This window comes from Vidua chalybeata, chromosome 3 (genome assembly GCF_026979565.1).
Source record: "Vidua chalybeata isolate OUT-0048 chromosome 3, bVidCha1 merged haplotype, whole genome shotgun sequence".
NCBI classification, from domain to species: domain Eukaryota; kingdom Metazoa; phylum Chordata; class Aves; order Passeriformes; family Viduidae; genus Vidua; species Vidua chalybeata.
In genome coordinates this window covers 13,540,438-13,552,801 of record NC_071532.1, presented here as the reverse complement: position 1 = coordinate 13,552,801, position 12,364 = coordinate 13,540,438, and the positions used below count along the sequence as shown (strand labels likewise).

The 12,364-nt window shown below is 37.1% G+C and overlaps 1 protein-coding gene across 2 annotated transcripts in view; it reads right to left on the bottom strand.

The window, feature by feature from the left end:
• Positions 1-12,364, bottom strand: part of STRN (striatin) — a 68,607-nt gene that overhangs the window by 12,747 nt on the left and 43,496 nt on the right. For both annotated transcript variants that reach the window (XM_053937771.1, XM_053937772.1), the window contains 6 exons: positions 10,485-10,628; positions 8,207-8,343; positions 3,591-3,766; positions 2,587-2,634; positions 1,788-1,909; positions 764-931 (listed from right to left, as the gene is read on the bottom strand). In XM_053937771.1, the coding sequence (XP_053793746.1) occupies positions 764-931; positions 1,788-1,909; positions 2,587-2,634; positions 3,591-3,766; positions 8,207-8,343; positions 10,485-10,628 (795 nt within the window). The remainder of the gene's footprint in view (positions 1-763; positions 932-1,787; positions 1,910-2,586; positions 2,635-3,590; positions 3,767-8,206; positions 8,344-10,484; positions 10,629-12,364) is intronic.

The following is a 12,364-nucleotide window of genomic DNA, read 5'->3' as shown; positions in this document are numbered from 1 at the left end:
ATAATTTGACCTGTCCATTCAGCTGTGACAAGGTTTATTTTGCCTCAAAAGTTTTTCTGAAGAGACATGGAACTGTCTCAGCTCATTGGCTGCCTTTAATGACTATCAGCTCTAGGAGACTTGGGCAACGTCAATGGGCTCGTTCTGGAGCACTCTGACTCAGACAGACAGCAACTTCCAGAAATTAGATTCTAACCAGTGGGATTTTCACTTGTGCATGACATTTCAGTAACCAACTCCAAAGGAGTATTTTTTTTCAACTAGCAGTGTTTAGAATCACTAGGTTATTGTTATTTAGTTTTTCTGCAAACTCAGAAATTCAATTGGAATCTCTGTGTTAGAGGCACAAGGAACAAATCTGGAAAGTACAATGACACTGGCCTGAGATGAAACAATGGTTACTCCAAACTTTCACTAGGGGAAGAAAGGGCTTTTTATTCTGGATAAACCAAAAACAAGGGCCTGGTGGAAACTCAATTTTGAATCTGAATTACAGAGTTAATACACTATCCTCCATGGTGCTGGTAACATCAGCAGATCACCTGCAGCAGTTGGCTTTTAGATGTATCTAACTGTCCCCCTGAATGTAGGCCTATATGCAGGTAATGTCAAAGAAGGGTCACAAAATTTACTCTCCCCAAAAACATTCATAAAGATACGAAACTCAGAAAGAAGCACAAGAAGCATGTCTATTCAGTAGCCAAAATTATGTCAGTCTGAACAGTGAGGCTCATGAAATTCAGGGTAGGGCGATTTTCTGTACCTTGATTATCATTAAATATATTGAGAGCTGGAGCAATTTCTGTAGCTTTCCACAAACGTATAGTGCCGTCTGCTGAACAGGACAGCAAACGCTGGTGAGCTCCACTGTAAACCAGACCCCACACTGCATCAGTATGGCCTACAAAAGCACCTCTTAGAACAGAAGGATCTGTGAATGAAACACAACAAAACACATTTCCAAACAAAATCTGAATTAAGTCAATAGCTGTATCTTAGCCTGTGTTTAGGCACCCACCTCTGGAAGATAATTGATAAGAAAACCCAAGACGAATCACGTCATATCAATATAGAAGTCTTAATAATTCTGGCATTAAGATGCTTGAATTTCAGCAGCATATGTGACATTCAATTACTCAGTTTACAACTAAGAGAACAAAACAATGCTTCAGCAGAAGGGACAGTACTGACTTTGGCAAAACACACTTCACTGTTAAAATTCACTTTCAAACAGCTATTAATGCTACAGCAGTCCCTTTTATGCAGAAGTTAGCTTTGAGACCAACTGCATCTGAAGCTACCACAAGTGCAAAATAAATCATAAAATCCAGACACAAGGCTGGCATCCATTCAGATCTAGTAAATTTTACCAAACTGGGCCTTTTTAGCTGTTTCTAGCCAACATTAACAGCTTTGGTCTCAGACTCTAAAACCTTTTTATCTCAACTCCACAGAAATTTGTCAAAGAAAAGAACACTAAAATACACATTTCCTGTACTTGCCAAATTATCAGGTTTAGGCCTATATTTCTAAAACCTGTACTTTAGACTAGCTATTTCTAAAAACTATGATGAGATCAAGGCATTTTTAAAGAAAATTACATTTTATCTTGCCATCAAGCAGCATCAGCATTAAAACAAAAGGTTACTTTAAGTAATTGAAGATAACATTCAACTTGCTCTCTTAAACTTTCACAGAAGCATTATGTACAAATTATACTATTTTAGTAACATAACATTACTGTCATTAAACTTATCATTTCACTGCTGCATGTGACAGCAACATACCGTAAGAGTCATAGGGGTCAATGTTTGGGTTGGTTGTGTTCCAGCCATGGATGAGGCCATCTGTTCCCCCACTGTAGCACTGTTCACCATTACTGCTCATCACCACACAGAGCACTGGTCCACTGGAAGAAAGCCCCAAAGAAACACTGGCTATTAACATTTTCATTACATGCAATGCAGTGTCAATCTTAAGAATTTCCATGTTAGATACAATTCACTTGCTGCATGGATTGCAACAAAAATTCTGCATCATGAAATAATACGCTACAAGACTTCCCATAAAAATACCCTCCACAATATCTGGTAACACAACTGCAATCAGGACAATTAATCATTATGCACATGAAATGTGAAAAACAATCACAATTTAAACGCTAGGATTTTTTATTTCACATAATTTTTTTCTCTTTTCAAAAGATTTAAGGCTCTTTCATGAAATCATCTCAGTAGATTCAAATTTACTGCATTCATTCTTCTTCAGTTTTGTTCCACACATGCAAGTATGTGGCAAAAAGGCAAAAGCTGCAATGATGAACAGAACACCTAATCAAATTTGAACTGTATCATTTTTCATTTTAAAGGTTTTTCATTTTAAAGTAGTGGTGTATCTGACTTCAGACCTAAATAACTATGCAGAAAAGAGAAGAACACATGCAGACATTCTAAACAATATAGGAACTAAAAGCATCACATGATATCGGTAGCTGATAAGATGGAAATACTTTTTTTAAAAATTCTGATTCTGTTTAAAAATCTTATCCTTCTCAAAGTATGACACTATTTCTCAGGAAATACTTACTTATGTGCTCGGAAGGTATATATTGGCTCTACATCAAGAGAAGCACTCCTAAACAAAGTATGAAAAAAATATTAACACATATACCATCTTATACAATGCTTTACAAAAATTTGCCAGAATCGCTAAATTCTTAAAATCCCGGCTACATCTTTTGCAATGTTTCTCCCACAACTTCCTCTCCCAACATGATTTTTCACAGGTCTAGGAACTATTTGCAGTCCTTCAAAACATGATAGGATTGGTTGTTTGGATTTTTGTTTGAAGACCTTCAAGGTAGTTCACAGACCCATCAAACAAGTAGGTAGGTACATCAATGGAGCAGAACGAGTGGAGAGACATCAGCATCAGATGGAATATATCATTAATTGTTCCTATTGGAGCTAAGGAGTTTTGGACTCAAATTTTTCTATCAACATTTAAGTGCTTCAAAATTTGCTGCTCTGGACTTTATCAGTCCAAGGGAGGACTCCGTTATGCCCAGTTCTCCTCAAAGGTGTGACGTACTCCCTTAACCACATCAGCCCCACTACAAATTTCCTCTGATTTCTGCAAATTCCCAGCAGTTTGCAAGAGACAGTTAACAAAGGAACCTGGCAACACCTCAGAGTTTCAAGCTGTACACATGTAAATGCATGTATGTGCATACATACATATGCATATATATATAAATGCATCCTATACATTTATATATACATGCAAGCACACTAACAGGCCGCATCCAAATATTTTCACTAGTAAATTAATTTGCCATGTTATCTACAAGGAAAATATAAAAAAGTGAATGGTTTTCATCTTCACAAACAAAACACATTCACAAACACACACGGATTTTTCTGGCATTCTTTAGGCATCTCTACCCTTCTCTGAGAGCTTGTTTTCCTACTCTTAAATTCAGGGAACACTTTCCATTAACTGCAAGGGCCATTCAGTGAAGTAGTACCTAGGTGGTTTTGTTCCTTCATAAATTAAAATTGTTTTTGAAGAAAATAAAGAAAAAATCTTACTTTTTTGCTGGGGCTGTTTTTTGTAAATTCCACATTTTTAATGTATGGTCCTCTGAAGCTGTTATTAAGACTGGTTCAACTGGATGAAAAGCGAGACCTCTTATTCCATCAAAGTGACTTCTTAACGTAAACTTGGGGTTCCAAGTCTTTCTCAATGCATCCTTATTGTTGGCTATCTAATAAAAAAAAAATGCCAAACTTTTAATTAAGCTGGAAGGCACAACAAAAGAAAGAAATCAAAAATTTAGTTTGGCATTTTCAGAAGATGTCAAATTATCTCACCCACTTTTCACAATAACCTGCTCTCAAACAATAGTCCACTTAACACTAACCAGACACTTCAAAATGAGAACCAAGATAGACATATTCTATACAAGTAATGTCACATCCACAGTAATAAATTCTATGCAAATCTGAAATACTCTCATGCCTGTAAAACTACACACTTTAAAAGCACTGATACTTCAATGAACTCAGTTAAGTATTTAAAACTTGATCTATGGCTCATTCACTTACAAAGTTGGGCTTGACTCACCAAGGTGCAGTCCCTGAATATCCAGAGTACTACTGACATGGCACCTCTAAAGCAAAGATCTGAGAGAAACAGAGAAGTCTCTAGAAGCACAGAAAGGAACAGAACCTAACTTACCCAGCTAAGGCAACACAAGCTCTGTAATAATGCATGACAAGTAAAGTTTGCCAGAATAGGAAAAAAAAAAAAAAGAAAAAAAAAAAAAAAAAAGGCAAAAAGGACTTAGCTACACACTAAGAATCTAACTGGCAGGCAATAAGGTATCGTGTATACAAACACAATTATTTGGCAATAAATGCACTTTAGAACATCAAAAAAGAAAGCCTTTTAATAAAATAAGTTATTTCAATATTGCTTCTCTGAACAAACATTGACACAAAATGCTGAACAGACTTTTTCAATGTCAGTCAACAATGTCATGAGTTAAATTTACCTTTCCATAAACATTGCTGATGGTGGTTATGGAAAAAACCCAAGAAGGCAAACAATTATACTAATGTTTATCATGTTGAAATCTACAGATAATTCCAAATAATTTGTATATTTAACTGCAAAGATGAGAGAACTGTTTTGAGCCACTTCAGGAAACACTTTATCCTGGGGACTGAGGACGAAAGAGGAGGTTTAAGAACGGAAGTGATTTTTCTTAAGCTTTGTTACATCTGGATTTAACAATAAAAATATACACAAATTAAAAGGTTCTACAGATTTTAAACAAGGAGAAAGGAGTCACAAGAAACAGCAGGTTTAGTCTCATCATATTTCTTAGTAATGACATATTGCCTTGCTCAGGGAGACAAGTCAGTTTCTTTGCCAGTTTACTGAGCCAAGTTGGCTCTGTGAAGGAACAGACAAATGCTCGAGCTGGTACAAAGATGGGGCAGGACTGCACAGTTAGCAGCTCTGGCAGGTTTTTTGAGGACTGGCCAAGAAAGTCTCAGCAGAAAAGGTACAAGATGTACAGATATCTGGAGAGGAATTTTGTTGCCTCAATATAGGCACCTAATGCCAATTAGGTGATGGAGGGAACCTGCCTGCCTTCCAGCTGCCATACCAGCAGCACAGGTTCTGTGCCACATCATCAAAAGCCATAAAGACATCTCAGATGCCTAACAGTGAGTTCCTGTCCTGTCAGGATAAAATTCTCCATTTGCCTGAGTTTCATTCAAAAATGTCCTTCCAAAAGGAGTCCAAGACGGGCAGGTCATAAACTGGAAAGTAGATGGAAGGCAGTCCCAGCCAGCAGACCAGCAGCAGAGGTGGGAACAGATTCTAGCCCTGACACATCACCCACCTGGCTGCCGCCCATCACTCTACCCACCAGTCTCACAAGCTCTGAGGCTGGTTACTCACAGAGCACACAACCTCCTTCTGTCTCTCCCCACCAAAGCACAAGAGTGAGGTAACTCGAGGCCTGAAAAGCAGTTTGGGGGGATGCCAACCCCAAAATTAGCACCTGATCTGGATTTGCCACTTGTAGTAATATTTGTGCCTATACAAAATTGAAAATGAATTGAAAACAAATTGAAAACTAAAGACGGCAGTGACATGCAATTACAGGTACTTCTCTTGTTCAAAGCTGTAAGAAATCAAACAAGGGCCTACTGCAAAGTCCAAACCTCCAAATCAGTACTTAACATTAAATGCAATGATCTTGTAGTTCAGTTACTCTTATCTAAAATCTATTATAATTTTATGAAGATGATTCATCTTCCAGAAGACTAAGGGAAAAAGCAGAGCCAACCAAAGTGAACATTTGTCAAGAATGTGTAAAGGAAGGAAAAAGAAAAGGCAAACTTAAGTGTATTGGCTAGCAATCTGGGAAATTTAATCTTGTTAGATAATCTAAAAACCAATCTGCAAAAGAAAAAAATTGTCTTTTAAGTAATAAATTAATAATCTTCATTACCAAGTGAAAACCATTCTTCAATTTACAATCAAAGCAATATGTAATAGACTGAAACCATGAAATGAGGTAGCTTAATGCTGGCATTTTTTAGAAGAAAAAAATCCAGCAAAAATGTCAGTGAGATGAAAGGGACTGAAAATGGGAAAAGTGTCTGTCAGTCTTGAAAGCAAAGTAAAAACTGATTCACATGATCTTTCAACTTAATTCTCCATATGATTCAAAACTGACACTAAAAAATAACATACTAAACTTTCACTAATCATACCTGATTCACATTTGGCAGCCAGATGTATGAAACAGTCCAAAATAAAGACATTATCTGTAAGCTAAATTTACAAGGAAACTTGAAATAGAAACACCAGCTTTTCATTTTGCTTCAATAAAGTGCACAGTAACCAGGGCAAATAGTTTTGTAAATGTTTTCTTTTAATTGGCAGCACTAGAAAAAGCTAAGAGTTGAGGTAACCATAACTATGAATTCCTGATCACAGGATTTCATACAGGCATTGGACAAATGAACAAATAGAAGTTAGTATTCTCTACCATGCAGGAAAGGATTGGAGTGGATAAAGGAATGCTACTCCATAAATGAAGGCTGTTAGTTCAGGATACAGAGACATGAACAAACACAACATTTGTATGGACACTTGCACAATGAAGTCAAGCAATGAAAGCATCTTGTACAGGTGGGTTAGGTTTGTCATGTTCTCTGAATTTAAAATCCAGAGTTGGATTTTTAGGAGTACCTGTAACAGAAATTTATTTGTACATTACCGTACCCGTTTCTGAAGACATAGTTAGGGACAATTAGTGAAAACATTAAGAATTGAGCCCAAATTAAGAGATAATACTAAGATACTCAATTTTAGCAGAATTGCTCTGCATTCATTGCAACATTGATGATTCGTAACATGTCACACGTTCAGAAACTTACTATAGTGGTAGTGGTAGGGAACATCTCTGCAGAGGCACTCTCAAAAAGTGCCTAAGCTTTTATCAACTATGTATTCATTGCTTTACAAGTACATACAGGGGTAGAACTTCAAAGTAAGGATCTGCATCTTATGTCCAAAGTCTCTGACTTAATTGTGATGGTAAAATCCCAGATAATGATTATTTAAGAATCACATTTACTGAAGGGTAGGATTCTTCCCCAACAGAGAATTAAAAATTATCTCTGAAATCCCTCAACCTTGACACAGCTGGGATGCAATATCAAGATTAATCTGAAGCTGACAGATTACACAAGAGCAGATGATTAAATTAATACCTGAAGTATCTTCTCCCAAGTAATCAGAAATAAAGAAAAAAATTGCATACAACTGAAAAGATGCAATTTTAAGAAAGATTTTTTTCATAAACTGTGCAAGAAAAATAAGGCTACACACATAGCCACAGAAGTACTGTCCACAAAACCCTCCTAAGAGTTCTGTTTACCCATTTGAAATGCAGCTATTGCCCATACCAGGTAATGTAAACCACAGCTCTGCCCCAGCCAAGTCTTAAATTAATCCCAGGAGAGGGATTCCACTGTTTCTCTGAGCAAGCTGTTTCAGTATCACCCACTACATTACTTTCTACCCCAGTGTCTTACTTGAACCTCCCAAGCTGTAATTTGCTGTTATTTTCTCCTGCTTTAACAGCTGGCACTATGGAGAAGCTTGGCTCTGTCATCCTGACAAGCACCCTTGTAATACCTGCAGGCTGCTATTCAAGCACTCCTCAGCCTCCTAACAGCTGAGCAAGACTAGCTCTCTTAATATCTACTCATCAGCCAGAAGCTACTGGACTCTCTTCAATTTCTCTCCTTTTGAAGTGGAGTGACCCCAAACTGCATATAGCCCATGTAAAAGGTCATAAACATCTCTCAATCTGCTGGCCACGACACTCCTAATTTTGCTCAGTCAGTGGGGTTGCACGTACCCAGATGTACCACTATCACTAATTTACTTTCAATTACTTGCAAGACATGGCAGGCAAATGAGAAGAGAGAGGCTTGCAGAGAGCTTGAATGCTGTTGTGTATGGGAAGGACAGCTTTGCCAAGTAAAAATTTGTGACATCCTCTGGCAGCATAATTTTAACTGGAGAATGTTTTCTGGGTCTACACACAAGTAACTTGCACTTGCCTTCAACAAAACAGAAGGACACTGAGTTACCATTAATAACCACTTACATCATAAGTCAGCGAATCTGCCTCGTTTGCTACAGTAAGGCCTGCCAGTTCTCCAAGACCCAGTTCATTTTCAAGGGCTTCATCTGTTCCCATAATGAAAGACTTCCCTGAGGACGGAGGGAATGTTAAAGCTTCCACTGCAAGAAAACAAAACAAACAAAAAAATCCTGAAACATAGGTTTATACTACACTGTACAATAAAAGCACCTTTTCCACTTTCAGAATGCTACATATCTGTCAAGTAGCCAAGGGCAAAGAGATCCACAGAGATGCATAATAAAACAGCTATTCTAAAGATAATCACTGTACTTACCAATAAACAGCACCCTCTGAACACACCTACACTTGAGGTGTGTGCGACTCCAGACAGTAAACAGAGCCAGTCATGGGTAGGAAGGATGTGCTATCATTCATCCACATATAATGCACAAGTAACACAGAAAACACCTTCCCCAACTCAACTACAAAATATGCAAATAGATGCTGAAGAAGCAACAAAAATGTAGATAAAAACAGCTGGTGGGAGCAGCCCAAATAAAAGCCCTTGAAGCATTGCTCCTTGATTAGGTCTCTTAGTTATTACCTTTTCATTACAAACACCTTTTACCTTCTCCACCCCAAAGTCTACACTACCGTTCTCTTTTCCTGTCTTTTGAACTCACAGTACAATTATTTCACTCAACACACAATACATACAGGACATCAAATTTGAGAACTTACTAGAATAAAAAAATGTGTGCCCAAAATATGGTGTCTCAGCTTTATAAAGAAATACACAGCTAATAGTAATACTGAATTCAGACTGCTTACAATCAGCTGTCCTTTTTTGTGAGAATCCATTTGAGTCTCTGAATTGAAAAACACATTACTGAAAGGACATGAAAATAAGAGCTCTGCTAATACAGCTCTCAGTACATGTGAGAAAAGCTGGAAAGGGAACATTCAACAAAAAATTCTTCCACTTCACAAAGCGTTGCTAAGTTACTCCCTTCTTTCATGAAGAAAACCACTGAGCATGAAGGAAGCGGAACTACTGAGATCTTTGGTAGCTATTCCACACACCAGGGCTTTTTATACATCTTAATTATAACTTGGCCAACCTACTTTTTCATTCTCACTGAAAGACTGCTAAGTGGAACTCATGTTTTGCACATTTTTCAAAACACATATTTACCATTTTAATAGAGCACATGATATCACAGAATCATAGAATGGTTTGGGTTGGAAAGGACCTTACAGATCATCATGTTCCAGCCCCCTGCCATGGGCAGGGACACCTTCCACTCAATGGGATTGTTCAAAGCACCATCCAACTTGTTACTGAACACAGGGACAAAGCATCCACAGCTTCTCTGGACAACTTGTTCAGTGTCTCACTACCCTCACAGTAAAGAATTTCTTCCTAATATCCAATCTACACCTGCCCTCTTTTCAGTCTGAAACCATTCTCCCTTGTGATGTCACTACATGACCATGTAAGAAGTCCCTCTCCAGCTCTCTTGCAGGCTCCCTTTAGGTACTGTAAGGCTGCCATATTTGGCAAACTAATATAGCTTCACATACTATATGTTATTATGCTCTATATTATAGCAATTCAAATACTGAATCAAATAGATGACTCAGCATTTTTCAGGCATAATAGAAGTGCTTCATTACAAAGATGCATGCCTGGCTCTCCGTACTTCGACTAGCCCCTATGAGAATTCTTCCTAATTTTTGGAACACAATATGGAAATTAATACACTGGCAAGCTGCAAGTTCTTCTGTATGATTCACTACACAATCATGCTTCACTACACATATTTTTGAAAGCTACAGTAAGGCATCTCTGTTTACCTGCAGAGCCTCTATCTCTGCACTTGGGAAAAAAGGACATGCTTGTGTGTGTACATATATACATAGAAACATTTAAAATCACGTCAATGGGAAAAAACATGATGCTCTTATGTCTCAGAGTTTATGGTCCAGACTTGTCAGCTAAGCTTGAGCACAAAAGCAAGTGATTTAGGATGGTCATATTACAAAGCCACTAAGTACCAAATTATTTTTTTCCATCATGCTGAAAGGTATTCAGCCAAGACGTGAACTTAGGTAGGTGTCTTGACCTTACTAATAGTGACCATAATGGAGGAATGGGAATGTCATTTATCACACCTGGAACTTGCAATACTGAATCAGAAATCTGTAAAGTGCTTGGAAAGTCAGAGAGGATAATCCTTAAGAAGTTACTATAAACATCCACTCTCTACAAAGGGGTATTCACTTTTTTAATATTTACCTTCATCCGTCCTGTTTATCTCATGTTCAATAAGCCTTGAACTACTGGGCCTAGAAGAAGGTGCAACAGATGGCTGTAATGAAGGGAGATCATCAACATCTCTCAAGTTTGCAAGCATATCTTGCAGCTTTGACCTGTTGGGCCCTAACCAGAAAAAAACAAAAAATTAAAGGGTTTAGGCATAGTTCACGATGACACTCCTTATATCAGATATGCTACAGCAGCACATGCAATAATGGATCCTACCTTGCATTATGACATTACCACAGAAAAACTAATGAGCACTTATTTCAGCAGTAACTAATCATCCAGCATGAAATGAATTTCGAGAAGAAAGTGATAGAAGCAGCTGAGAATTGTGAACGCACAATTTTCCCCATATGTATGGACTCATAGTGCTACTTGTACGGGATACTGAAGAATGCCGCCAACTGAGTCACACTTCAGATTATTAGAATATTTACTTTGCTAAAACAATAGCTGACATCCATGAATATTTTAGAATTTGTGCATCAGGTATTTTGTGCAGCATATTCTTATGACAACATTATAATTTAAATTTATTTTTGCAGTAGTGTAGTATCGTGAACTATATAATCCAAAAAGTTATATTAAAATAAAAATGGAACTGGATTCACTGGCCTACTTCCTGAAGCTACATATGGTGAAGACCCATGCCCTTCTTGACACTTACCTGTGCTTTGCTCCATCATTTTCCCACATCCCTGTTTTGACTGTTTTATATAGGATTGAGGCTGAAACATATCTTCGGTAGTTTTTCCTGTTGTAAGTTTAATTAAGAATGGGAAAATGTCTTACCCATAGTCCATTATGTTTTTTCCTAGACCAGTAAATAATACAGCTATTTTTAAGCAGCTTTAACACAGTAGTGTACTCTAATATATGTATTCTCTCATAAAACCATTCTATGATTCTATTCTCTTATTACTTCACAGGAATGTTTACTACAGCCTTGCAAAATCATGAGTTTACTAATGCAGTTGCGAACACTACTTTGTCCACCCTAACCATAATGACTGATAATAAACTAAATTGTATTTAACTTGTCTGTCACCAAAATATTACTCAATCCAGAAAAACACTAAGAAGGATTTTGCAAGATTGTTTTACTATAAAAACAGTATTTTACTTAGTAGCAGTTCAGTGGCTAAGCCCCATATATGATGAAATTAAAGTCATAGAAACAAACTTTATAAAATTTAATGTCATTTAGTCCCTTCTTTTTTCTCCAGACAGCCTCCCTCACATTCTTCTTCACTATGTGCAATATTATGAATAACTGAAAACAGGCTCTGATTCTTCCTGATTTTTCTGCATTGATGCCCCTCCAATGATGGTTTGTCCATGGAAAGATGCTTAATTTCACTGCTACAGTAAACCACTTTGTCTCCCAAGATCAAACCAATAAAATCAATCCAAAAGGTACTGAGCAGCAGTTATCTTCATGAAGGAGCACTGGATGTCCGAGTGCTGCCTTTACATTGTGATTTTTTATCATAATGATATAAAACATATTCCAGTAATGTCTAAACCTATATTAACAATTAAGTTTTATAATCAAAAATAAAAAGACAACAACTGTTCAAGAACAGAATTTCAACACTTGGATTAAATCATTTCTGCTAAACTAACCTCACAGCTATTTACCCTGAACTACATAACGTGTCTGTATATTTTAAAAATAACAGACAAATTACAAAAACCACTTTCACTGTAATCATATATTGGCATGCCCTGCCTATCTTAACCATAAAGAAATTTAGAATCAATTTTGTTAAACATGAACATTTTAGTTAGCCAGCTCAGCTTATTGTCAGACTTGCAATTAACTTGCAGTAAATTAAATGATTCCAAAGATG